The sequence below is a fragment of the Brachionichthys hirsutus genome, chromosome 6, assembly GCF_040956055.1.
Source record: "Brachionichthys hirsutus isolate HB-005 chromosome 6, CSIRO-AGI_Bhir_v1, whole genome shotgun sequence".
Classification (NCBI taxonomy): domain Eukaryota; kingdom Metazoa; phylum Chordata; class Actinopteri; order Lophiiformes; family Brachionichthyidae; genus Brachionichthys; species Brachionichthys hirsutus.
In genome coordinates, this window is record NC_090902.1 from 5,894,526 (window position 1) to 5,922,523 (window position 27,998).

A 27,998-nucleotide genomic window follows, 5' to 3' on the forward strand; every position below is an offset into this window, starting at 1 on the left:
TTTGTGCTTATATCCCTTCAATTATTGATGACTGCTGCTACTACTACTACTACTACTACTACTACTGTACTTTCGGCTTGTCTCGTGAGGGCTCGCCACAGCAAATCAACATTCTCCACTTCACCCTGTCCTTTGCATCGCCCTGCCCAACACCAGCCACTCATGTCCTCCCTCACTTCATTTTACTGTTTTATTATAAGGATGTTGAATGTGTGTGTGTGTGTGTGTTTAAATTCAGGGCTGTCGCAGTGTAATCTCATTGTACATTGTGCAATGACAATAAAGTATATTCTATTCACTACGTCCATGCATCGTCTTCAATTATTGATGACTGACCAGCTGGGCATTTACTGAAGGGGAGAGCGCTCTTCTCCCCAGAGGTTGCAGCTGTACCTCCGCGCCAGCAGGGGGCAGCAGCGTGATTGACCGCAGCCCACGAGCCTGCTGCGTTCACTGAGTCAAGATGTCTGCGCCCTGAAGGATGCCGCTGACGGCGTGAAGGCACAGCGCGGTGACAGGTACGACGACATCGGCGATGATCAGTTGTCTTTGTAGTGACTGATGTAATCTGTGACCCTTTGAAGTCTATTAGCTGCTACAATAATGATGTTTATGATCGGAGGCTAAGTGTTGCTAGCATCTTGACGTGAAGTGTTTCTGCTGTAAGAGATGATCTGCGTTTGATCTGCGTCTGATCAGTGTTTAAAAGTGAATATTCGGCTTTTCTGACATCAGTTTTGCAACTGTCCCGCGGTTTGATGGAAACCTCAGGAAAGAGTCTACATCAATTATTGAATGCCCTGCGTTAATGGCGGACTTTATGTTATTATCTGAGTAGAGACGAACGTGATATTCCGTTCATCTTGATGGTTATGGTCACTGCCGGAAGCATTTCATGTCCAGAAGCGTCTGAACGAGTGGGTAGAGAGAGGCCGAAAGACTGTTGAGTGTCGTGTGTGTGTGTGTGTGTAATCGATTACCTTTCCCGCTACATAAACTACATCACATTACCACGGTTTGCATCTAATCCCCCCCTGCATTGATTACTGCAGAGATATTCCATTAGTAGAGCTGAAGTCTGCTCTGAGCACTTCCGGGTCATGTGGCGCGCTGGTCAGTTTGATGATGATGATGACGAGTATGAATTCATTAGATCCCTGTTGACCAATCTGCTACCCTGGATCAATCTTTTATGTGAGAAGATTCCAAACGCTCAAATGTGAAGCATTCTGTTGTGAATTATGAGATCACATTTATTGTTGATCATCTAATGGATCTTTAGTCTATTTGTTGACGTGTCAATCGGGGATTTTCTTGTTATTTTTGCTCCAACACTAGAAATAATTTGAATCCCTGCAGCTGCAACATATAAAACATGCAAAGCGTTATAAGATGAGCTGCTCTTTTCATTTTTCTTTTTTTTTTATGTTACTCATGTGCCATTTCTGCTGCTGATGCTTCGTTGTTGCTGCTGTGGGTTTATTCCGAGTGCAGGCAGTTTGTAACGTATTTAGTCTTTGGCCATTTAAACCATGAAGGGGAGCGGGAGATGTAATTCGCAGCAGCCATTAAGGAAACAACCTCCCTTGGGCTCTGCATACAGGAAAGCAAATATGGTGCATGCAAGGACTTTTCCCTGAGAGCCCATTGAAGTGCAAAATCCTTGTTTGAACCACGGCTGCGTTCTCGGACGTGCATGTGCTGATTCTGTGTTCCGCTGTGTTGCTTCTTGTGTCTTTTTTAAAATGAGATCCGTACTTTTCCTTGAACAGTCTAAGATTTGTTGGGCTGTTTACTTTTTGACATTTTGCAGATTAGTTCTGAGTTGGGAGCGCCGAGGCCATTTGGGTTCAAACTTGGGTTAAATAAGGTGAAGCGTGCCAACTCTTTGCGAGTTCCTCATTTTAGCAGACTGGCCTTTTGGACTTGGCGTTCCGAAATCAATAGCCAGAGGGGCCGGAGTTGGATGGGATGAATACTAATGTACTGGAATGGCAACGGCATATGAGCGGCTCTCTATAAATCTACCTTAGACCTCTCGTGTGTCTGTCTTAATGATCACAGCCCGGCCGCATTAGTTCTACCTCCTCACTCCGTTCAGCCCATTGATTAGGGTTCATTTGTAGTTACTAATTCATAAGATGCAGCCATCTAAACAAATAATGCACCCCGGGGGTCCCTGCTTCCAGCGGAGATCCTTCCTGCGCTCTTGACTATGCCGTTAACAGAGATTTGATCGTCTATACATTCAAGGGCACCGGATATTTATTGTAATGGTATCTAATGGTATTCAGATTCAACCTGGGCAGAAGCGGGAAGTTGCTATTGCAATTTTAATGAGCCGTCTCTACCGTATCCAGTAAGTCCAGCTGGTCTCCAGGGCCCTTCCTCCGCTTTACTTTAAATGTCTTTGGCAGTAAGGTTGTATAATGTTGAAGAGACACACACACACACACACACACACGTACATCTGCCACACTCTTGGTTAAATATAGCTAATTTTCAGAGTTGCTTTTAGTTTTACCGGAAGATAAGATTGAAATCCGGTCCCTTGACTCCGAAATTTCCAAAAAATGCTAATCCCGTTTTCTGCTTCTTGAAACAGGCTCTGGCAGATCTAAACGATTTCAAGCAGAAATGGGCTCTGCTGCAAAACGTCAGCGAGAATTGGATGAGAACACGTCCGTTTTTTTAATCAGGCCATTACAAAATTAGACCCTCGGGGTCAAGAAACGTGCGTGAAGTGATGACTCCGACATTTTAAACTCCAGCTAAGATGGAAGCTGCCACTTTCTGATTTTAGCTAACCTGCTAAAATCGTCTTTATCTGGGTTGGTGGCATCGGCTCGTTTGGGATAGAAAATAAATGAGAGGTTGAAATGAGAGATGGGTGGCATGGATGCTGCCCTCCATCACAGGGAGTCATCGGGGGAGGGGCGATTAGGATGAATGTGCGTCTGATCACAGCATGACTTCAGAGCGGACCGTTGTAACGAATCATTTCCATTTCTTCCCTTCATTTCCTGCTCGCCTTGAAATCAAGGCAAAACACCAACAATATTTTCATTCCCCTCATCTTTTTATTGACTTAATACGTAGAACTTGAAGAAATCGCATGACAAAATCTATATTGGCAAACAAATCGATGTCATCTCATTGTACGCTTCTTTATGAAAAATGTTAAATGTAAATACGCATGGCGTTGACCTAAACACAAACGCTGACGCCCAGCACGTAAACAATACCAGGATATTTTAGCGTGTCATTATTACACCAACTTTTGGCATTTTTGTACAAAATAAAATACAAATGAGGCTGATAGTTTCAGATATTTCATTGTGTGGCAAATACTGGTTGGATTATCGCATCCCCACAGTTTGAGCAAGTCTGTGTTTCACGCCAGTCAAATGTTCACCTCTAGGTGGGGCAAGAGGAAATGTTAAAGCCGGTAGGATTCGATGCCTGTAAAAGGAATTTCCTGTCAATTCACCAGACGGATGTCCACAAGTTTCCACAAGTTTCCCAGGACAAACAGCCGTGAATCCGGCATCTCCATAGTTGTTCAATTCAAGCTGTTGCCTGGATCGACTGACCTCCATTTCTATCCTGCTAAATGAAGGCGAGGAACACGACCGCGTTTTAAGAGGTGATGATTTCACTCCTTTGGCTTTTATTTATTCTGATGCCGTGTGTCCTGAAGCAACTGTTGGTAATAAATATTTGAAAGTGCCGGTACCTGCTGGCTCTAATCGGGTGGGTAAGAGCCTCCCCAAGCCTACAAAGATGGTTCAGGCTGGAAACAAAGGTAAAGAAAACTGTAAAAAGCTCCCCTCATAAAAGGTTGAACCACAGCAGTTTAACACTTTAACACCCAGATGGACCTTTTCTAATTATTTGTGTTGATTCATCTCATTAGGATCTCATTAGGAACGACTCGGCTCCATTCTCTCATTAATTTCTAGTTCAGCGAGTGTGAAGATGAGAAGGTGGAATTATTGAAAACAGAAACGGCTATTCAACCGTTTTTTCATTCATTTCTTGCCAGAGACGAGCCGAAACCCACCGAGAGATCGGTTTATTTATGAATTGTTATTTCATCAGGCTGGATGATTTCAACAGACGCGGTTTCCTCCCAGATGGATGCAGTTCCCCTTTGAAATACGCCGGTTCTAACATTTCTTCGCAGCAATTTCGCAACTATTATTTCCAACCCCCCCCCTTTTTTTTAAAAGATCATATCCTGAGAATCAAAAGATCTAATTTTAACATTAAAATAAATAATAGATTAAGAATATTACTCTGTTTCATTCTGTGGGCCTGATGGTCCAAACAAATAGCGGTGGGCTTCACTGCTGCAATTATAAAAAAAAATATATATATATTTTTATAACAACCTGATTAATTCCTTCAATCAAGGTCGGCTTTGATTATCGTTGAAGTGCACGTCGGCCCTGATTATGCTGCAACGCACCACAAAAGAGAGTGCGAAATTCCAGAAACATAATTAGCAGGTAATAAAAAAATGTAATGCATTTTTGCACAAGGAGGGTTGTTCGGGTTGGCGCCTAACATCAAGGCATGCAGACTCATCAGGTGAGCCTCCACTTCTGGTTCTCCCCCCGTGGGCTCGTTGTTGTTGAAGTGTTTGCCTCTAACAAAGATAAAAGCCGGTCTGGATGACAGGCGGCAGGAGACCTCGAACAAGCCTGAAGCTGCTCCGAGATCTGTGTTGGTTTTCGTTATATATATATATATTATCGCGTATGTTTTTCTTTTGATTTCCCTTCCTCGCGTCGCTTTCTGCTTGCTTGTTATTGGTGACCCTGTAATTGCCATAGCAATGAAAGTCGGTCCTTTATAGAATTACCGCAGCCTCGATTTGCTTATTCGCAGCCCAACATCAGCTGGTTGAGGCGTTCTTGTGTAATGCTTGCCTTGGACGTTGCATCCTGCCGTTGCACGCTTCATGCTGCTTTGAATGTAAGGTAAATTCATCGTGAACCTCTGGGACCGGGGCTGACGTCTTTATGTAGGTCACTTCCTCCTTCGCATTGGCTGCTCGGCCCCATGATAAGTGATTTTGATTTGCGAGGGAGCTGCGGCTTTATTGTTCATGCTCCAACGGCGAGTTTGAGTTGTGGCGCAGTGACGCGTGACGTCATTTCCCCACTCCCACTCCTGTTACTCCTTTTGCCACAAATTGAAATTAAAAGTGATGCTGGGCCCCAATTGCTTTTCTCTTGCAGACACCAAGCTCTCTTCGCTCTCATCTGGGTGTGTGTGTACAGTGTGTGATTTCGTTGTGATTTCTGAAAACACACACTCGCTCTCAAACTGCAGTTTATTTGTCTGCGACTCGCCCGTTCATGATTTATGAGCGTTACCGTCGCCGTTTGATAACAGACGTCGGATTTCTCACTTCAGTCCTTTCCAGTCGCTAAATTTTCTGTCTCCAGAATTCCTTTAAACTGCAAGGCGATGTTTCTCCAATAAAGTGGCTGAACACGTTTAGGTGAGAAGCGTGAAATCGATCCGAGTCTGGGTGAGTCGCGCTGCAAAGACGGCTCTGGAGCTTAGACCAAATTGATTTTTCTTTTTTTGGACTGTGTATCATCTTAACATCCTTAAAATATTACCTCCTGGTCGTTGCACTTTAATGACTCTTGGATAATAAGCAGGCCAAACACAACCCCATGTTTCCTGGGAACAGTTTCTGCCTGTCCGTTGCTCTTAAACAGCGTGAGGTCTCGTATATATATTTTTTGCTGCTGTCTCTTCTGTTGATCTAATTGGATGCCCTCTGTTGCCTGCGATGAATCATTGCCGGACCGGCTCCCTCTCTCCTCTGGTACTTATTTTCATTGAACGCAGGGTTCCCCTAAATCACAAGGCCCAGCCTTAAAACTTGTATTTATCCTTTTGGCTCCAGTCACTGATCTTGTTTTTCTTTTTTCTTTTACAGCTGTGTCACAATCACTTTTATTCCGACGGGTTTAAAAAAGGCCAGCCTTCTTCTTCTTCTTCTTCTCTCTCCAGAGAAAGGCCAGGAGTTCAGGCCACTCCCCACTCTTGACTCCTAATCGGGTAAAATGCATTTTAAGGCCGGCTGGTCTTTGAGTTCATATAGTGGGCTGACATTTCACGCTTCCTTTATGCATTAGCATTTAGCATGATTAGCGCTCGCCATCAGGCTGCGGAGAGACGTTTAAATCCTGCTCGTTCTCAGCATCTCAAGGTGGCGAGCGTCCCACTGGGCTGCTGATCCGATTGTAAGACACCTCCAGGAAAAGTCGCCCTGGCTAAGGCGATCAAAGAGGATGATTTTTCTTAATTACTCCCCAGCTGCACAACGGAATAACGCCGCTTTTTGCTTGTGGGTGCCGGTACCGATTTGCGTGTACCACGTGTGTGTGTGTGTGTGTGTGTGTGGAAACGATCTGTTGCCGCGGCGTCTTCTAGAAGCGCTAATTGGTTCCTCCTGTGCTCTCAGTGGATTTCCAGTCGGACCAGGATGTCAAAGCTCACCAAGGCGGCGAAAGCCGTGAAGACGATAGATGCGAACGCTGTGATCCGGGCCATCGTGAGGTCAGGACAGGCGGCCCCGGGACCCCCACTAGGACCCATCCTTGGGCAGGTAATGTGTCTTAATATTCCACTACTTGTTCCATCTGTTTGCGCCCAGTCATCAGGACTATGAATGTAATTGCAGGAGCAGCGGTTTTTATCTGCTGCCCGTCTGCACACACACGACGATCATTAAGCGCTTGACGGCCCGAGCCTCTCGCTCTCTCTGCCAATCATATCGTTTGCCTCGCTCTCCTTTGTCAGCCCATCATAATCTCCTCCTCCCTCCCGCAGTCCTATTCCTATTCCCGTTCCTATTCTAGTCGCACAGCTCTGTTGTGCAGGTGGTCGCCTCAGTGTGAGTCAGTCTCTGTTTTCTCAGTGCTTCTCAACGCCTCCATCCGCAGCTGCCGCCCATACGCATCAGCCTCACTGTTTACAAGCCGGCTGATGAAATGGGATTGAACCTGTGGAGGGTTTGTCTTAAATCCTTGTCTTTGTCTGCCTCCACAGAGACAGCTGAGGTGTTGTTTTTATCGCTCAGGGATGTGCAACTAGATTTATTTTTTGTTTCCCACCTCTGATGCCAAGTCTGGTGCAATAATCAAATAAGTTAGGATTCCTCCAGCCTTAAGAGTCATAGTGGTTTGACTAAAAATAACTAAATGAATATAAGCGTCCTCCTATAAGTATTTAAAGTTATGCTCTAGTTATTAAAATCTTTTATTTATTTTTTTACACTGTAAAAACACAATCTGCTCTGGCATCAACGGCCGTTTAGCTGTTAAAAGTTTCACTGTTAAAAGTTTCACTGTTCTTTTTGCCAGATTTATAGAAGTGGCCTCTGCTCGTACCGTACATACGAATGAGGTCCGGATACACGCCGTTAATGGGCAGCGCTCATCAGCCCCGGGACGCCGCCGCACTCTGGAAATCAATGCCACACCTCATCCGTCTCTGAGCCTTAATGGCGACACTCGGACAGGAGGACGGAGACGGGAACGAGACTGGCAGAAAAGAGTCGCAGGTGATCGATGGGACCGGAGAAAAAAAAGGAAGCCTCGGAGAGAAGTGGAATAAGAAGACAAAAAGCTCGTTGCTCTTGTTTGACACCGACCTTAACGGTGTCATTACTTTACGCTTGGGTTCTATGCCCTCTCCTGATGACTCTTATATTCAATATTCAATTAGTTTGCCTTCAGTTCACCATTTATGAAAAAAGAAATTGAGAAAAAATTACTGAATCTTTTCGTGTAGTAAGGGTAGGGGGGGGGGGGGGGGGTTGGTTTTGCTCTCACTGTTCTTTCAGTGAAATGGCTCTAATAAACTCACTGTGCTCTACCTACATAGCCCCGAACCCATTTGGCGGTTACAGGGCCTGATATTCTCAAAGCGCAGAAACGGAACTCGACTACGAGGCTGAAAGTCCATCAGACGACCCGAAACTGTTGCTTTGTTTCTTTGGCTGTTTATTCCTTTAACTAAATCAGCTTTAGCGGTTAAGATCTATTTATTAAATGTGGCGGTTAGAGCTCATCTCCACTGCTGCAAAGTGGTTAAAATAAATAAATAAATCAGTTAAGTAATTTGTATTAACACGGTGTTAACAGAGATTGAAGGCGTTGTTCTCCGGCGTCCTGCAGACTGCATCGGCTCTCTGGCTTCACATCAAGGCGAGGGCGTTAGTACTGCAGCGATTCCTACAGCGGGGGCCGGGGGGGGGGGGGGGGGGGGGGGGCACATTCAGACATTTTCATTCAGGAACAAAGAGGAGGATCCTCGCTGTAATCGCTGCTCTTTTCTTCCTGCTCAGAGGTGGTAATAACAGTTTTACCTTCTCCGTCCCGGCCACCAGAGTTATCTATAATTGATTTTAAGATTTTTCTACTTGCCGCCTTCAACACTCGGCTACAGTTTTCTTCTGCTGAGCGATGCTGCAAACCTCCGAGCTGGGAATTCCGAAACCTCCTCCTCCTGTCGATCAGGCGCGAACGTCACCCAGATTCTTCTGTTTGACACGTCTGCAGCACGTCTCTCCACCAAAATGTTAAAGTATCGCTGCGAATGGGCCTTTTCGCCTTCCTTCTCGGTTTTGCGTCACCGCAAACGCTTGATAATGCAAAACCATGGCAACCAAAGCTTCACACGGGTCATATTTTAGGACGGCTTCCAGCCGACTCGCAGAAAAAGCCCAAGCAGCAAGCAAACATAAATGTTTCAACAATCCTTCTCCGTCTGTCACACATCAATGTGTGACAGACGACTTGTGTGGTATTATTGGATGTCGTTCCACCACAAAAACACCGGTTATTTTCCCAAAGATTGTTGGGGTGGAATTGGATCATTTTGACGGATTTGAAAGGCGTGGCAGCTCAAGATGACAGAGCAGGGATTTTTGTTTACCAGCTCGAACACAGTTTGGTCTTTTCTCCTGTTGTTTCGCCTTAGAATGTTTGTTCTTCGCTTGTCCTTCTCTGCAGCCGCTCATCTGCATCAGGAAATGCGTCTCCTCCCAAACTGAGTTCAGAATACAAAGAAGTGACTTTACAAGAACCCTAAAGTTGTGCATTTCATAGTTTGCTTAATTTCATATTCATATACCGGTACTCATTTCGATGCTCACACTCGTTCCACTCATCCGTCCATTTTCTTTTCGATGAGACGATCGTCTCGTCAAAAGCCGCTTTTTCCGCTTTGGAACCCGGAGAACCCGGAGAACCCGGAGAAAACCCACGCGAACACGGGGAGAACATGGAAACTCCGCACAGATGTGATCTGAACCCGGTATCTTCTTGCTGTAAGGTGACAGCGCCACCCACTGCGCCACCATGCCATCCTAATTTTTGTTTCACATTTTTGATAATACTTTCTTTCTTTTATCTTTCGGATCTGATGTCACGAACTCGATGAATGAGAGTCTCGGCGGGTTAAACGGACAACTGTCGTTGGTTATTCATTTTAATAATTGCCCATTTAAATCGCATTATTAACTGATTAGTTTTTTGGATTCACTTGATGAACTAATCATCCAGACCATAAAATGTGACAAACGGCCGCCCGAGGCGAGAGCCTCGAACTGAATGCGCTGCCTGTCAGATTAAATATAAAATCCTTTTTCACTTCAGTGGTGGAAAGAAGTCGAGGGCAATTATTCAATCTGATTAAATTTCGACGTTATTATACTGAAATGCTTCCTTTATTTTATTTTTATGTTTTGTGAGTGCGTATTTTCCTCATTGTGATATAAAAGTTCCGAAGACTTCCTTCACCTCCGTTCAACTCTTTTCTGATCTGACTCTGCGTGAGACACTCGGATCCAGTCTCGCATCGCCTGATCATTTTCGAGCCAACGTTTGCATCGCTTCTCTCTAGCGTGAGGTCGTGCAGCCAATGGGAGAAGCGTCCCAAAGCAGCTGACGTCGCTGCTAAGCAACCGTAAACATCAACTAGCGTACTGGTGCTAGTTGAAGCCAGAAGCGCTACTTCTGGTTTCCTGTGACGGCTAGAAAGCCCGGGAAATCCCGAGGCTTCCGTTGCTCCATCGGGTTTCGAATCCTGTAGAGTGAGCATGTGTAATGTCTGCCGTGAAACCCAATCTCCTAATCTGTCGGGATTTTTAATCTCCTGTACTGTGATTCTGGCTTTATAATAGCTTTTTAACAAGGAATGTAGCTCCACTGATTGAAGCTACCAATCGAAGTTGAGCCAAAGCTTAGATTGGTTTGTCTCCCACACGCTTTAAAATGGTTCAACCCTAATCTTTTCATGCCCCTCGGGGCGTCGGGTACATGAACGAGCGGCGTTGCACATCATGTCTGAGGCTTGTGTCACCCTAAATAATTTATTTGTCCCCAGAATAAATCTCACTCTTTTCCATCATTTGTTTCTCGTCGAATATATTTGGGAAGTTCCTGAAATGGGGAATGGCGGCACGACGACTGATTTATGTATGTATGTATTATGTATTTCCGCCTGTTTCTCCCAGACGAGGTGGGCGCGAGCTCGGAGCCGTGTTCCCGCTGCCGCCGCGTCTGTGGATAATGAGGTGAGGTGGGAAGTAAACAAGCGCTCAGCCAAGTGAAACAAAGCCACATGCTTTTTAAACATCGCGTCCTTTTCCCGTCTGCGTGGGCTGTCGCCGTCGCCGTGGCCATCTCGGCTCCCGCTGTGGGGAAAGTAAATAGAAGGCCTTTTAATCTTTGCCAGCCTCCCCCCCCCCTGCCTCCTTTGTGTCTGACTAACCACCCTAGACAGGGGAAGTAGAGATAGGTAGACTACCCGTCAGTTGTTTGGGTGCATTTAATCAAACGAGAGGAATAGGAATAAGAGAAGGAAGAAGAACTAAGAAAGGGAAACTGACGGCTTTGCTTCAGGAGAATAATTACAGCAGACTGTTACAGGAGAGTAGAATAAAGAGAGAAGAGACAAAAGAGTGCCTCGCAGTGTGCTTTTCTTCAGGAACAGGTTTCGAGTCGGTCGGCGCAGAGGGAAAATGCTGAGCGCCGTGTCTCTATCTTAACAGGTGCAACACACGGGAGGCAGTCATTAGCGGGGGGGGGGGGGGGGGGGGGTGCGTGCGTTTGAAATGTAGACGGAGGGCGGGGAAGAAGCGTTTTTACGTGTGGAGATGAATGACCCACAGAAACTCTCGTTACATTTCTCTTTGTGCCTGAGCGTACATTAGCCTTGATCCATCCTGTGAGTACGGCGGTGAGAATGTGTCCTCGTCTCTGGACAAAAAGCTCCAGCATCAGGCCAAGAGCTGCGGTAAAAAAAAATGCATCATGCAACAACTCTTGACATGCAACCCCCCCGCCCCAAATCAACATGACTGCACACGCTAGGATCACTGCAAGAGCGTCCGAGCGGATGGGGCTGCTGGCATAATTGTAATAAATGTCGCCCTTTCGTCAGGGCGCTGCTCCATGAAGCAAAGAGCATGCTGCTTCCATACGTCTTTGTGTGTGTGTGTGTGGGGGGGGCTTCATTTAATCACACCGGTTCCGATATGAGCAAAACATAACACGCACTCGTCTGCGTCGGTGGAGCAGGAGTTGATGGACTTTAATGTAACGGAGGCTTTGAACGTATGAGGCGGTGATTTTTCCTGTGACTGATTCCTGCTGTTTCGTGGGCGACGGCCTGCCAATAAAGCTCCCAAATAATGGCCGATGAACTGTCAACGCCAGGCCAGCATGAAGGGAGGGCGCCATCACTCAAAATTTTCTTTTGAGTGATGGCGAATGGAAACTTTGATAGAAAACAGCTAAATATGATGTAAAACCTTGAAGGGATTACTTCTACCGGTATTGTCTCTGTAAACGTGTAGTAAAACCGACCTGTGCTGTAACGGGGCGCTGCGAGACTCAACGTTAAACCCTTTTATTTCTGGATACTGTCTGTTTTAAGCCGTTGAACACACTCGTGTTCTTGTGCCAGAGACACTTTGGGATGATTCCAAATGAAGCGGGATCAATGCATGAAGGTTACGGGACACGCTTCAAGCTGATTTTTAAAAATGAAGTAAAAGGGGGGGGGGGGGGGGGGCAGTTTGGCTGCGGTCGACCGTTTGGTCCGTGAGTCTGCAGCTTTTCACTCCAAACAAACCACCGAGTGATTTCAGCGATTGATCGTTCCTGACAGCCGATTGAGTAAATCCGGCTGTTTCTGGTGCCGCTTCGTTTCGCGATGCCGGGGGAAATCCAAGGGTTTACAGAGCCGAATTAACACTACTAGACTTCAACATGTATTTTTCTTGAATGTTCTTTATCGTCTGGTAAAAGTTTTCGCACTGTAAAAAAAGACAAAAAAAGACAACCCACAAATGACAGCAAACACTTAAGGTTCTTCTCGGCACCACCAACCACAGTGTCACATTTTACCTTCAGCACTAAAATCCACAGTCTGACAGGATGTGATAGTGGCTCGGCTGCTCTGCCCTTCGGGGGGGGGGGGTGCATGCGTGGTCTAGAGTGTCTCTAGAGTTCATGGGAGATGAAAGAGGGTCCTAAGGGGGCCCCTGTGGGCTCCAGGCTGATGTGGGAGAGCGTGTGGCTTTGTGAGCGAGACACCGCGTGATATTGAGGGGGGGGGCTTTTCCCCTGCGCCTGGCCGTCTCCCTGCTCCGAGCTTTGGCTCGGCAGAGTCGAGTCTCCTGGTTCCGCTTCGTTGGCGGGCCCTGCTCCGGCGGAGCTGCGGTCCCGGACGCGTTTCTCCCAGGCTGAGCTCAGCTTCACCGCCAGAGCCAGCAGGTTCTTCCCCAGGAACACGGTGGACACACGGGAGTCCCGGTACCACAGCATGCCTGTGCCCCTCAGGGCCAAGGTGAGGATGTTGATGGTGACCAAGCTCAGCCAAGGGTACAAAGCCTCCTTCCGTGGCCCCCTTTGTCCCGGCAGGCCGGTGGATCCCAGCTCCGTGAGGGCCACGCACGGCAGCAGAAGCAGGAGTGCGTAGCAGTAAAAGAAAACCAAGCCCTCAGCCCAGATGGGCAGCTTCTGCTCGGTGGCTCCTCCCGTCCCTGCTTGGGGCTCCCACAGCCCCGCCTGCAGGTCCAGGATGTCCAGCAGGTCCACCACCACCCACAGGAGCCGGCCCCGCACTTCCTGCTTCCTGCGCTGGGGGGTCATGTGGTCTGCTCCCGTCAGGATGAGAAACAGGGATGGCAGGCAGACGGACAGCAGCAGCGTCAGGGTCTTCCTGGCCAGCGGGTCGGGCGGGCGGCGCTCCAGCCTGTAGTTATGACAGACGAAGAAGAGCTTGAGCTGGAGCAGGGACAGGAACAGGAACCAGAGCGCGTTGGCGAAACCTCGGCGTGGCGACCGCGCCTCAGACACCACACCGGCGGACACGAAGCGCAGCGCGAGCAGGAAGCCCGCGTCGCCTAGCAACACGGTCGCATACTGCCACACGCTCGGTCCTGGAAGACTGCGAGGTCCCAGCATGCTCTGCTCCAGCAGGTAGAGGTCGACCACTGCCATCGTGCTCACCGTGACCAGGGTTGATACGCACACCTGGGGCGTGGGCACCATGCCTGAAAGAGACAAAGTGGGAAATGAGCGGCGGCGGAGTTCTGCTCGCGTGGGCGTGCACGGCACCATCTGTCCTTGATTAGACCCTAGAAATGTGCGGGATGAAAGGCTCGTTTTCCTACAATTCATTCAAAGCAAACGTAAACGACTTTGTTCACGCTTGTTTCGGTTCTTTACCACATTGGCTGCTTCCTATAAGGAGGAAGGAAGTAAGGCAGGAAGTAACCCTCCATCTTTGGCCAGAGCTGCATCTACCCCGGCCGCTCCAGAAACCGCTCCATTACTCTTTGAAGTTGATCGTCTTCATTTTCCATCAACGTTTCCACATTGGTTCTTTTGATTCTGAGGTGTTACTGAAGTTTTTTTTTTTTTTTTTTTGGTTCTGCTGTGACTCTTTTCTGTCTGATGTTGTTCTGTCCGTTCCGTTTTTGTACTCGTCCTATTCATTATTAACGCCTTTCGGGCGCCGTCGAAGCCTTTGCTTTGCCTCTGCAGGGCGCTTCGCTTATTCTCATGCCGCGCTGCACGTTTAAATCATCACAGATTTCCCTGAATACTGATAATTTGCTTGTTGCGCTTGTCTCTCTGTGTACAGATCGCGTTCATCCATGCGAGGGCAAGCGAAGCCCTGCTCATTTGCCTGAATGAGGTTTTCTCTTTTTTTTTTCCCCGCGATAGATATTACAAACCACAGACGTGAGAGATGATGATTAACTTTGCGGCGGGATCGAAGCATCTTCCCTTTTACTGCATTTAGCTGTAAAGCAACGGCACAGAACGTTGGACTGTTATCGGCTCCGGCGCCCTTCAGCTGATCGATGACATCATAATATGAAATCGTTACCGGCTCGGACGTGTCATAATGGCTGCAGCGAGATTGTCAGTGCGATTGTGGCCTCTGAGCAAAGTCTGCCAGGGAAGGGGGAAAGCGTGTATTGATGACTTTGCGATAGACGATCCATCACTTCCCTCGCTGTAAGACTAACAGAAGCTCTGCCACCTGCTCCGTGCTCCTTGAATCATTGAACGGGGCTGGAGGAGCTCCGGTGGGTGAAACACGGCGTTCCTGTAGCTGTGGAGAAGCAGGAGGAGCACATGGCGGCACCTGAAACATTAATAAGCCCCTTGGCTGTCGGCGTGCCTCATAAAGCGATGCCGTATGATGGTAATGGTTCATAAATAAGATCCGGGGGGGGGGGGGACTCGAAAACAGATATTAAGTGACTTCCGCCCACCATGAAGCCCATGAAGCCCATGAAGCCCAATCCGAATGTGTTCATCACTGGGGGGGGGGGGGTGTAATTGGAATATGAAAACCATTCTGGTTTCTTCTGAACCAGATGAAATCGCCGAGGCCTGGAGGGAGGGACGGCCGTTGAGTCGTGCCATAGCATTCGTAATTTCTCATCTACGCAGCCTTTAGTCTGAGGCACCCATCTCAATCCCCCCCCCCCCACACACACACACAAAAGAAATTGGAATGATTTTTCACCAATACAGAAATTGACCCCTGTGGGGGGGTGGGGAGGCTTGCAGCTGGCTGGCTTTTCCTTGAGGTCGTGCCACTTGAGTTATTCCGCCCGCACCTTAAATCTCGCTGCCAGCCCGCGTTTGTGTTTCTGCCTCCCTGGCATCGCCGTGTAATTCACTTTGTCCTGCGTGAAGGACCAGGATGATCCACTGGTCCACTCGGCTCATCGATAATGACCAAATTGATCATGCCCCCCGTCTGGGGAGCGACGTCGCTGTTGACAAGATCAGGTAACCTATTTCACTTTTAGTATGAGTAATGAATGGACTACCCCCCCATCTTTATCTCTACGCTCCTCGTGTGACAGGAGGACAGCTGAACTGCTGTTGAAGCAACACTTTTAAGTACCTGCACAGCAGAGATTCATTCACGCACCCCCCCCACGGTTGATCTGCAGAAACGCGAAGCCTTTGCAGGTTATTTGCCGGTCCCGGTGCTGCTGGAGCACGGAGGATAATCCACACGACATCTGTGTCACTATTTGAAAACGAATTAATAGACATCAAGGCCGAGTGCAATCCATGATAATGCATTGCTGAATAAATCCCTTCCCAGGCTGACTGAAACATCTGTTGATTTGTTAGGTGGCTGCCCCCCCCCTCAGGGCTTTTGTTGTTTCAGTCACTGGCTTGTTTTTTTCTTTTCTTTTCATGGACTATTTCTCCAAAAATTGAGCCTCATCACTTGCCGTCCCCAACATGCAGCGCTGTTTTACAGCCTCAGCCTGCCTCTATTAAATGCAACACCTGTTTCATAACCGGCCTATTAACAGCAGGTGCTGTTAATAGGCCCCCCGTGAACGTTAGTTACCCAAACCATTCGTCTGCGGTCCTCCTGGCTTGGTTTACAGCGAGAGGTGTTTTTCTTTTCTTGTGTTTCCTCTTCTCGGTGTCGGCGATCAATGACGTCTCTTTTATTGCCGCTGATGGCCGGTGATAAAGTCTGACGGGTCCGCGCAGGCTCCAGGAGCGCAGGGGAAAGTCATTCCACGGCCACGCCAAGCAGCCCCGACTTTGCAGGAGCCCCCCCCCCAAAAAAGAAAGAAAAAAAAGAATTAAGCCTCCCCACTTATCAAGATTTCCCCGCGCCCGTGGATCCGGCGTGGCAGACGTCACCAGGGTTCGAGCTGGTTCCGAATCCGGCACCTGTCGCAGCTTCCGCTTCTTGTCGGGGTTATCTTTAGACACAAAATAATCCGGGGGGGGGGGGGGCATGCAGGATGATGCTGCCGCCGACGGGATCCGGCTGCGCGCAGAGACCGGAGAAGAAGTGGAAGCGCAGCCTCAGCGGCGACGCGGAATCACTGAAACGGCAGCCCGAAGAAAACCGGAGCGGGGATGGCTGCTGAACGGGGAGGGGAGGGAGGGGGGATGGGGGGGAGTCACTCGGGCTCTCCGACTTTGGTTGTGTTCATTTGTAAGCATGTTACGTGCTCCAGTTCAGACCTCCCACCCGCTGCAGTTTCTCCTCCTCCTCCTCTCCTCTCTCCTCCTCCTCCTCCTCCAGCTGTGGAAGTTAAGCTGGAAGATGCTCTGAATACTTGAACGCAGTGACAGTCGACTCGCTGGCTTTTTGGTAATCGGGCCGTTTGCAGATTAGTTGCATTGTTTCTGGAGCCTTTTTATTTACCCTTCGTCTCTCGGAATGAATGCAGAGAGGAAGTGGAGCGAGAAATGCTCAGGAGGCAGATGTTTCAGCTGTAATTGGTCCTCCTCCTGTCTATTTACAGAACGCATCCCTCAGTTGTAGGTGAACACACGACAGCCAGATTACTGCGTTAATCCGGAGCATTCTGGATTTCTGACGCAGCTCCCGCTCTTGAATGAGTGTTTTCGGAAACGGTTTTATAAGAAGGGATGGTTGCCTTGTCTTTGTTCCAGAATTTAATTTGAGCTCCTTTGTGGTGCACAGGTTGAATTTTCAACGAATTTCCCAGGCACCCTTCCCAGGTGACCCAAGGTCCCACTCCTCCAAGTGTTCCTGAAAGCGTTCCAGCCTTCATCTTTAGCAAAGGCTCAGGTGCTCGGCGCTCTTTGTTGCTTTCAGTGTGTGGGCTTCCCATTTTAGAGCGAGTGCTTTAATCAGAGTCGTGAAGAAGGGGATGGAGGACCCATCTTTCTTGTCAGATGCAGCTCGGCGCTCTGCTGGCTTCCAAGAGGAGAGAGAATTTCCATTTCCCTCACTTGAGCATGTTTTCTTTTCTGTTCTTTGCCCTTCTTGTTCTCTGCTGCCGAGCCGTCACCACGTTCCTCTTGTTTACCGTATTCCCCTCCATCATGCCACAGTGCTTCTGTTTTCTGTTTTGGATTCCTGTGGGTGTGGTTGAAGGTCATTCTGCTCTCTTGGCTCACTTTCACAGAGGGGGGGGGGGGGGGGGCATGTCAGGAGAACAGTGAGACTAGCAGAGGAGGCTAAAGGGGGCAGCCGGGCGGACGGGCTGTTCACAGTGCAGAGCAGGCATCACTTCTTGCCTACACATGATTGGTGAAGTTTGAAAGGACACCGGGGGGGGGGGCCTGAATGCCAAAGGCAACAGACAGAGAGCTTCGTTCCACATCAGATACGAAGCTGACATCCACAAACACAGAGGACTTGATCTCCTTTGTCAACTCGGTGTGGGGTGCGTGAAGGTTGAAATCACTGCAGCGGGACCAGAGATGGCTCTGATTTCTCTTCCGTTCTGAATCTATTACATTACCCACAATGCAACTCATATTCCTACAGTTTAGCGTGAGTTTATACCCATGTGATTATAGCACAGACCCGGGCATTTTATGGCCCCAGGGCCGCATACGGCTCTTTGGTTGACTCTGACCGGCCCCTGTAAGGTTAATTGGAATTTACAAAATAAATACATTTTCTAATTTTACTTAATGCATGGACTGAAACTGCATTCAATGACAGTTCACTATGATGCGTCTTTCCTAATGAGCACAAAGACAATATGGCGATGTCTTTAGGATGCTAAGAACCTTCACACAATGTTCACAATTAAACTCAAAATGTGTGACTGAAAATGTTCACTATTATGAGTCACAAATGGTAAAACGGTCACATTTATTTTGCCATTGTTTTGAGACATTTTTTGTAAGGCAACCTCATTTTTTTCATTGCTTAATTATAACATACTCTTACAAGCTTGTCAAAACAATGCCATTTTCTGCTCTTTAAAATAATGAAATATAATTGATATTATGCAGAATTGAGTTCCGCCTTTTGGCCCGGCCCTCCAGAATATTTTCTGTTTCTCATGTGGCCCCATGGAAAAAATAATTTCCCACCCCTGTTCTAGCAGGTGGCAGGCATGGGGATGAATCACTGTCGCCTCAAAGCGAGAAGTCGTGTTGGGGTAATTAGTACCTGGGGGGTGTAAGTGTTAGAGGAGACGCCTCCAGCCCGCGCCTGAGCCCTGCACGGGATAAATGCTTCCAGGAAATGGATGCACGAACCATAATTAGACAAAGTATTAAAGGTTGAGAGAATGGACTTAAATGCAGAAAATCTGGAAATATTGTTAAATGATGGATAAAAATAATTTTTTTAAATCAATATCTTGATAACATATTGAGATGCTTCAGCCCCCTGCAACAATTTACCAGTTATGGATAATGGATTCATGCTAGGAGATGCTATTAGCTTCAAGTAGCAATGTTTGTTTTCAGACCTGAGCTACGAGAATAACCGACCCGCCACTACTAAGTAGGGACGTCACCGAGTAACATTTACTATTCACTATTACCTCCTTACTTTATTATTACGCACAAACACTGCCGGCGGCGTCTACAGACTTTTAAAAACCGGCCCACGTGGGGGGACGGTGACCTTCAAAGGTGGCGTGGATTGTGTTGTAAACTCGAGGGATTAAACACACACCGTTGTGTTTATCCGTAAATATGCCTGGCGTAGTGTGTGTGTGTGTGTGTGTGGCGTGGAAATAGCGACCCGTGTTCTGTGCCTTATTAAATTAGAATGCCCGTTTTAATTTAATCAGTAAAAAAAACAACAGCAAAAAAAATGTAAGCATCATAAATTTGTCGTTTGACACAACTGGAGAATATTTTACACGGCCATTAATTAGTGTTGTAGCCCGTAAGCATTTATGACGGCGGTTATTCTCCTCAGGATGGGGGGGGGGGGGGGGGGGGGCGGCCCAATCAGAGCTCAAGCTGACAGATGATTATTTTTCTCCCCAATCTTGGTGCCTTTATTTTTTTATAGATACGATTTAGTTTAACAAGGGAGCGGTCACTCAAACGTGAGTTAAATTAAATTAGCTGATGCTAACTACGCAACCAGACGAGGCTAAACAGATTAAATGTTAACCTTCCGTCAGCAACATGCACAAAAAAAAATCTACTTTGAACCAAGGTCCTGCTTTCGCTGTACAGGTAGACGGCAATAATGAAGAATTATGGGATGACCGCATGAGGTGGTTAATCAGATTTGAGGGGTGCCCATGCCACCCCGTGTCCCCCTCCTGGTGGACACGCCCCTGAATGCAACACATTCCCTGAAATGCTGCCAGCACTATAGTCTGATTTTAGTCCTTCGCTTCTTAGCACGTGTCGTGTTTATTCCTTCAACTCCAGCTTTCAGGCTCCTGTGTTTCTGCTGCAGCCGCCACACGCGATCAATCACGTGAAGTGGCAAAAACACAGCCCTGTCGACGCTGCGAGGGGGACCTAATGGAGTTGAAATGGGATGCTTTGTCGTGATTTGATCCATTTTGTTCCACCTTTGCTTGCTTCCCTGCTTTTTTACCCACAGCCTCCAAAAACAAACGCTTCTTCTGGTCGCCGGGTGCTGAAACCAACCAACCTGAAAACGGTCGCGAATGTGCCTTACAAATGGTAAATAAAGATTCACAAAGCGTGTCAACAATTTTGGGTGCTCAAAAAATGCACGTCTCAAATCGTACACAAATGCTAAGGATTATGTAGAAGATTATAATTGCACACACGTCCGTGTGAATAAACGCCACTGTTTTCATGCACTTTCTAACTTCAGCCTTGCCTGCATTATTTTCACCATCAATTCAACAAATGCCTGCTGTGTTTAAGTACCGGAACAAACGTGGCACGTGTGCCCTTCTGCTGAATTTGTGTCATTCTAAGGTGGAAAAGATGCTTTTTCTTAGCAAACAGGACAGTTTGCTGCCCTTTGATTAGAACATGGACGTTTACCAACTACAGGAGCGTGCGAATACTGACAGTCTAGCAAAACTGACTGTCAGTATTTCATTCTTGTGGTACATTAGCTACGACCCATTACAAATAAATATGTACACTTTGCTATATATATATAAATAAACTTGGTTGCTTGATGAAGTCAGATAGCGTTCCACATCGGTTGGTTTCGTGGAATCTTCATTTTTCCGTCCTCCGTTGGTTGAACATCTATTTGCAAATATTACTTCTATGAAGGCAACAGAAACAAACTCCACTCCTAAAAAAACAAAAAAAAAGTATTTCCCTCTGAAAATTACACGCAAATTCGACAAAAGCCTAAATGTCCCAGTTTTCCACGAGCTCTAAAGCGCTGCACATATTTGTTAATCAATCCTATGAGGAGCTGCAGGCCGTGAAATGTGTGTCAAAACGCCACTTGTGACACTAATCTGCCACGTGCGCACGTTTGGGAAGCCGCGAACTGGTAGAGAAGGGATGTTGCAAATATATTCAGACATTATATATTTAGAGATTTTTGAAAAGCAAAAACAAAGCGAGAAATCCTCTAAATAAAATGTCACAATGTGTGTTAAAAGTGTGGTTTTAATCCGTGTATGATTTAGCACTGCTCGCCGTCATTCTCAAACTCATTTCCCGCCGCGTCGGATGCCAAAGGTGGAGGCCCTGAATGGTTCAGCCCGTCTGTTCCATACACAGTCCAGTAGGATCAGCGCTGCTCTTTTATTCTGGGCTTTATTTCGGTCCCGGCACAGTTCACTGGAGACTGGAGGGGGGGTCATTTTCATTTTCCACCTTTAAAGCTAATCCACTGATCCGGAGTGGAAAATCAAGTAAAATGCACGTCGAGCGTGAACTCGATTTATTTACCGTTTGCGCTGTGTGACTGTGTGTTAGACCCAAACCTACCTGCTGCCCCCCCCCCCCCACTGTCGGCTGCCAGGGCACAACATGAAACCTAAACAGCTGCAAGACGCGATAGAGTGAGTGAAACGGCAGAGAAGATTAAAGGAACAAAGTAATGAGCGACAGGGTTTCACACTCAAGAGCGTAATTAGCCTCCCACCCGTCTCTGCTCGCTGCATCCCGTTCACCGCAGCAATGCAACCTTCCTCTGGGCAATTTAGTGAGTGGCCTTATGTCCCAGGGGCAATTAATCCCGCTTACTGCCCCCCCACCCCCCCCAAGGCCTTATCCCGCATTTGTGTCCTTCATCTCCATGGTTCCGTTCTCCTCTGCCTCCATCTCGTCCTCTCTCTCTCTCTCTCTCTCTCACTCCCTTCTTTTTTTTTGTTTTTTAAATCCATCATCTCAGTTTTTAACTCCCGGTTCTCGACACCTCCGGCCACATACAGCAAACACTTCCTCGCCGTCAGCACTCTCCAGCAGATTAATATGCGCACATATCCACTCTTGAACTGACGCGCCTGTCAGACTTGGAATGAGGCCACGTTTGTGTGTGTGTGCGCGCGCACACACAGACGTGCACACTAAACCACTCTTATTCACGAGGACCTCCTGCAGCCTTCGATTCTTTCCTGAAGTCCATCCAGCAATCGTTCTCTCTCTCTCTCTCGCTGTTCAGATGTCGACCACATTCTGACAACTTTCACACACCTCAGCTTTCTTTGTCATTCTTATCCGGCGCGCACGCACGCACACACACACACACACACAGACCACCACAGAGCTGCATCTTGTTAAAAAGAGTTGGTGAAGCCGAAAGGCCAATCTCATTAACATGGAAGCAGCGGCAAAAAAAAAAGACGTCAGAGAATGAGTGTGGACGGGTCAGAACAAACGGACACTTTTGAATTTGCAAACGCCTAATTTCTCTTATGAGTCACGAGACTCTGCCGCTGATCTCCAATGGATCAATATAGTGATTAGTCGCCACTGTCGCTGTTGGGCTTGACGGAGCAAAAATATGTTTGTAGATTAGCGTTTAATCCTGGCGCCCAGGATCTCAAAGGTCTTTGATGATGCCGCAGCTGAATGTCCTCATCCATGGCCGGCGAGGAAGACCCCCCCCCCCCCCCACCTCTGGTGTGATGGTCTGCAGCCATTTTACACTGGAGAGCTCTAATCAGTCACGGTGGAACGGAGGGGATTTACCGAGCCGCTCGGACTCGAGGATGATTAGATGGCCAAATAAAGTGGGCGGGGTTAGCGGTTTGGGCCAGGGCATGAATGTTGGCGCTTTGGCCCGTCTCTGTCCCCATCTCTGTCCCCGTCTCTGTCCCCGTCTTTGGGAAAATGTGTCAGGAGACATGCTTAAAAAGGAACACCAGGCCTCTGCTTATCTCGAGAAGTTGCTCCTTTTGTCTCTTTAATGTCTCCCTGTCTGTGCTTAAGCACATTTTAGGAGCATTAGGCACTATCTCTAGCTGAATGAGGAGACCTTTTCATGCTTTTATGTGACATGAAAGGACCATCGGAGTCCGTGGCAGAGATGCTTTTCTGACAGACCCAAGGGAGAAGGAACCGGACTGAAATACGCGAGGCAGAGCCGGAGGTTTCGGTTTGACGCCTGTCCAACATCACAGCCTTCATGCGAATCCATATTTAATCAGACTTTCCTTCACGGCTACCTCCTCGCTTGTTTAGCCCTGCTATGCAGGAGGAGGGAAGGGCCCGGCTTGAAGGCGCCGGCGGCGCCATTGGAGTACTATTCTAAGCACAGGAGGGGAGGGACGGTAGAGCTCAGCAAGGGCTTTGGGGACAAAGCTGCATTTCGTTTCATTAATTGGCTGTTGTAATTGTAAATAGCCCACATCGGCTCAGAAACAACAATCTGCCGTGACTCGTGTTGTGAAGTGTTGCCATTTCAATCTGTCAGCAGGGTGCAGAGAAACACCCGTGAGAAACGAGCTGCATTTTGGGCGCTAATGAAGCGATGGGTCGGCGCAGATCGAGCCGCCGATTAGCATTCATCAGGTGCTCTTAAACCCGTCAGTGGAAACGATGCTCGGGGGAAACTTTCCGCTCCGTTAAGTTCAAATAGACGCCTTCCGTTTCCCGTCGCCGAGGAATGTCTCGGGATGAGCCTCCTGTCATCGGATCCATTCTCAGATCCTGAACGCGGTGCCATAAGGCTAGCTGTAGTGCTTTTATCCTTTACATCTGCATCTTGAATCCTCACTTGTGTTCAGAAGAATGGCGAGCTGAAGGTCGGTGTGGATTCCAGCAGCAGTAAAAGACGTTCTTTCTCAGTCTTTGCTGCCGGGTTCACGTCTAAAGAGGAATGGCGCAGGAGTAACAGGTTGACACGACGCCACCCTTCCATCTCGCTGAGGCGAGAGGACGGAAAGCTCATCCATCACGAGGCGGTCACACACACACACACACACACACGCACACGCTATCTGGAACAGCAGACGGCAGCACCGTGTGACGCCAGCAACGGTTAAATGTTGCTAAAGGATCCGGCTTGTCGTTCCATTTTAGAATAAAGCAGCTTGTTTTAATTTAAGTCTCCCTCTTTTCCGTTTTCAGAGAGGAATCCCCATCTCACAGTTCTGCAAGGACTTTAATGAGAAAACCAAAGAGCTGAAGGAGGGGATCCCCCTCCCAGTAAAGATCCATGTGAAGGTAGGCCTGTGTGACTGCCCCGCCCCGCCCCGACCTTTCACACCTAGCAGCCCTCCCCATCGCAATTGTTGTTAATTCCACAAGCCGCGCAGCATCGCCGCAGCACTTTCATTATTCATACTCCGCCGCTGGAGTAAGCCTTTCCCGTTTGCATTCATTAATGAGGCCGTACCCCGAGGGACTCGCGGCGCGGGAGCGTTAAACGCACGCAAGAATCGGTTGCTCAGGAAAGAGGCGTTATGAGGGTGTAGTTTTTATTTTGCACAGCAAATCTGCAGACATTGTTTGACGAGTCGGGAGTTGCATCCCTTCTGCTGAATAAATGTATTGAGGTTTTTGGTGGCATGGGGGGGGGCTTCTACTCTCAAACATATTAATTTATTTTGACATTCAATATCTGGCAGCAGCTCTGGGAGCTTGCTGCTGCCCGTTGTCCAGATTTATTTAGTGTTGTGTTCGCTTTCGCCTCAGGCTCGTCAGGAAGTTTAGCACATTTCACAGCGTTTTTTAGTTTATTGGGCAGGCTGGGGCTGGCATTGTGGGGGAAATGCAGATTGATATCATTTCTCTCTGCTGGGTGTGAACCGGACTTCCAGAATCAGGAGGCAGTGAGAAACGGCTTCAGGGGGAACGTCTCACCTCGCTCTGTCCAGAGTAAATAAAATATTTATGTATAATTAGCATTCTGGATCTCCTTTGTTTCATTTATGACCAAACACCCCTGTAAGAGAACTGGTTATATCAAAGCAGATATTACATCTACAATTGAAATGTTGCTCTCATGAGTTTAAGGTTTGCCCCAAAGAGATGTGATGATCTGAACCGAATTGCACGGCAATCCGGTTTCATAATCTCTACACCGAAGGGATTACAAAAAGGTCCACGATGTTTACAAATTCGCTTTGATGGTTTGCGTTGTATAAAAATAGCCACCCATCCTGTTTTCCTTCATCAAATTCTAATGATCTTAATTCAGAAACAAAAGAAAAACGCTCTAAATGTCTCATGTGACACAAGAGAACATTAATTAGTCAGTGTGTCCTTCATCAGCACGGATTACAGCCGTAATCCTCCTCCTCATGGACTGGAACAACCCCCAGATGATTTAATCCTATTGGATGGCGATGATGGATCCGATGACGCTGTGAAGGAGGTTCATACAATGCTATTTTCATTCGGGTTTGGGTCTAGAACTGATAACATTCACCTCCATACACCGCTGCACCAGTAAAGGTTCTGCAGGCTTCAAGTCCGTCATACGTCAGGTGGGTTCTCCCTGGGTTCTTCTGCATGCACAGACCTTTCGTACCAGCGCCGGCGGTCCGGGCTGCCGTTTTTAATCACAGAGGGTTCTTGAAACGAGGGAGTAATCCTTCTGGATCAGCTGCAGAATGGCATCGTGGCTGCCTGTCTAGACTAGTCACAAAAACCAATCAATGCTCTGGGTTCAAAATGATTGCAGAGCCATCCCTACGTCTGTTTTTAAAATTAAACCTAAAAAAAAAAAAAGAGTGGCTTGTTTGAATTACCTTGATTTGTGTGTATAATAAAGTAAATGCAATGCGCCCCAGCAGGCCGTGAGACATCCGTAAAAACGACCCTTTGGTGTAGTTACATCCAGACGGGCAATGCAGCGACCTCCTGCTGTCTCTTTGTGACACCAACAGCCTGATAACACTACAGGAGAGAGACGCAGCGACTGAATCGACGGCTGTTGGAGCCGTCGGCTGTCAGTTCTCCACTGTGTGCTAAATTAAGCTAATCTCTTCTTCTTTATCTCAGCGGGAGAATTCTGAAGGCTGCACTGCTGCCTAAACATCGTTCCTCGCTTTCAGCATGTAGGCGTGGCACCATCTCTTTTTTTGTCTTGATAGTTTTTCACGTTTGCATTTGGACGGTCAGAAAGCTCAGGGCTGGAGGGAAGAGCAACTTGGACCTCTCCTCGTTCCCGTGTCTTCGTTTTCGGCTGTTGAAAGGCCGCCGCTGTTGGATAAACGCGGCTGGTGACAGATCACCCCCCTTCCTTGGTATCTCCTACAGTTTATTGCACTGCGTTTGATTGTATTTATTTATTTGGGTGCTTCTCTGCGTGGCAGAAAACGGGTAATCCGAAGTAAAGTTTCTGGGATGATTTATTGATTGGCCGTGTACGTCAGGTTTTTAATAAACCCAGGTTCTTAGGCCCGGCGATGAATCAGAGGAGTCGGAGCAGCAGAGTGAGGCTGAAGAGATGATTTTATTGTGGTCCTGAGGGTAGGAGTGGGGGCCGAGGGAGGCGGGGGGGGGGGGGGGGGGGGGATGGAGAGCAGATGTGCAGCGGCACACGAGACGATGAACCCATCTCGCCTCACGCAGCCGGCTTAGATCATTCAGCCTTGGACTTTGAGTGGCTGCTTCATGTCATCTTATTGAGCCTGTTACGGTTGATGTTATTACCTCTGCAGGGCTTCATATCCTCTTCCAGCCTCTTGTTCTTTATGTGCGAGTCACGAAGCGTCTTGATTCTCTCTCATGTCAGAAACATTTCTAGAGGAAAAAAAAACTGCGTCCAATCTGTCCTGGTGGTGGAAACGAAACCAAAAAAATCGAGCGAGAAGTAAAGTGAATATTGGATTTAATTTGAGGCGATGGCTAGATGTCAGCCACGTCGCTCTGTATCGACAAGGTCATTTTATGAACTCTGTAAGGTGATAATCAGAATATTTTAATAATCCCATAGGGAAATTATATATTATATCCACATAGTTATAATTAATTAGGGCATTAATAATGAACAAAAACAGTAATAAACAAAGAGGTAGTGAACTACACGTGCCTCTCTGGACAGAATCATGAAAAGGGCGGGGCTTAGCGAGTGTATGGTGGCGTAATAAGGGAACAATTTTATTTATTATTTTTAAACCCTTTTCTTTAGTCCATTTCTGTCTGAGGTTCTAATTCTTTGAGCATCTTTTGCTCAGAAATTTACCTTCAGCTTTTTCTGCCCTTCTTCTTTTTTTTTTTTTGCCTGCTCAGCCTGACAGGACCTTTGACCTGAAGATCGGACAGCCCACGGTGTCGTACTTCCTCAAGCAAGCGGCGGGCATCGAGAAAGGGGCTGCAAAGACAGGTTGGTGCCGATGCTTCGCTGCTCCAGTCTTAACCCACTAAGCCCATTCTGTTACTGAACAAGCCTCTCCAAGGGCCTGGCTTTGAGCTTCGCCGTGACTGATGTTATATTCATGGCGAGGGGGGGGGGGGGGGGGGGAACTGCGGCAGAAGGAAGTGAAGTGTTGTTTTTAGAAAAGAGAATTATGAAGTGCTGTCTTTGCTGTTCTAAGCTATCTCCAGCGTAGTTCCAGCTGTTTGCTTCTAACCACCTCTACACACACACACACACACACACACACACACGTAACACACACACTTTGGGTTTTCCCTGCACGTTTAAATATCTTACGTGTGCAGGCCACGAGACCGCCGGCATGGTGACCGTGAGGGCGGTGTATGAGATTGCTCTGGTGAAATCCCAGGACGAGTGCTTCAGATTGAGGAACACCCCCCTGGAAAACGTGGTTAAAAGCATCATCGGCTCGGCCCGTTCGCTGGGCATCAAAGTGGTTCACGAGTAAGTCGTCGTTGACTCATCAGCTCGCTGTGTCGACCTCAGGTGACCCCCCCCCCCCCCCCCCCGGCAGAACTGAGACCCACCTCGTCATGAGCTGAATGGTTTCTGGCTGGATTTTTGTATTGACGTGTTGTGAAACAGCGATGTGATGAAGTTCTAACGCCTGCTTTCAGAAATCACCGTCTTAGTGTCATGAATGTAAATCCTCCTGTTTGTCCCTCCCGTTCCTCCCGTTCCTCCCGTTCCTCCCGTTCTTCCCGTTCCTCCCGTTCTGCAGCCTCTCGCCGGACGAGTATGAAGACTTCTTGGTGCAGCGGGCGGTGAAGCTGAAGGCTGACGCAGAGGCGGCGGCAGCGGCTGCAGCTGAAGCTGCTGCACTGGCTAAGAAGAAGTGAAGAGCGGCGGCACCCGATTCCCACAAAGCGCGCTCGGATGAGAGCACTGATGTGTGTACAGCTTTAATAAACTCCTATCGGATTGTTCTCTTC

The 27,998-nt window shown here is 47.8% G+C and overlaps 2 protein-coding genes across 3 annotated transcripts; one reads left to right on the forward strand and one right to left on the reverse strand.

Moving 5' to 3' along the window:
• Window positions 1-429: 429 nt before the first annotated feature.
• On the forward strand, window positions 430-27,992 carry mrpl11 (mitochondrial ribosomal protein L11). Of its 2 annotated transcripts, XM_068740489.1 has the most exons (7): window positions 437-518; window positions 5,963-6,084; window positions 6,491-6,634; window positions 23,808-23,903; window positions 26,919-27,012; window positions 27,351-27,510; window positions 27,788-27,992. In XM_068740489.1, the coding sequence occupies exons 3-7, from the start codon at window positions 6,512-6,514 to the stop codon at window positions 27,903-27,905; spliced, it is 591 nt and encodes a 196-aa protein (XP_068596590.1). In that variant the 5' UTR covers window positions 437-518; window positions 5,963-6,084; window positions 6,491-6,511; the 3' UTR covers window positions 27,906-27,992. The 2 variants fall into 2 exon arrangements, with proteins under 2 accessions (XP_068596589.1, XP_068596590.1); XM_068740488.1 differs by lacking the exon at window positions 5,963-6,084 and having other exon boundaries at window positions 430-518.
• On the reverse strand, window positions 12,543-13,595 carry tmem265 (transmembrane protein 265). The gene has a single exon (XM_068740540.1). It carries the CDS (start codon window positions 13,593-13,595, stop codon window positions 12,543-12,545), a length of 1,053 nt encoding a protein of 350 aa, XP_068596641.1.
• Window positions 27,993-27,998: the final 6 nt, after the last annotated feature.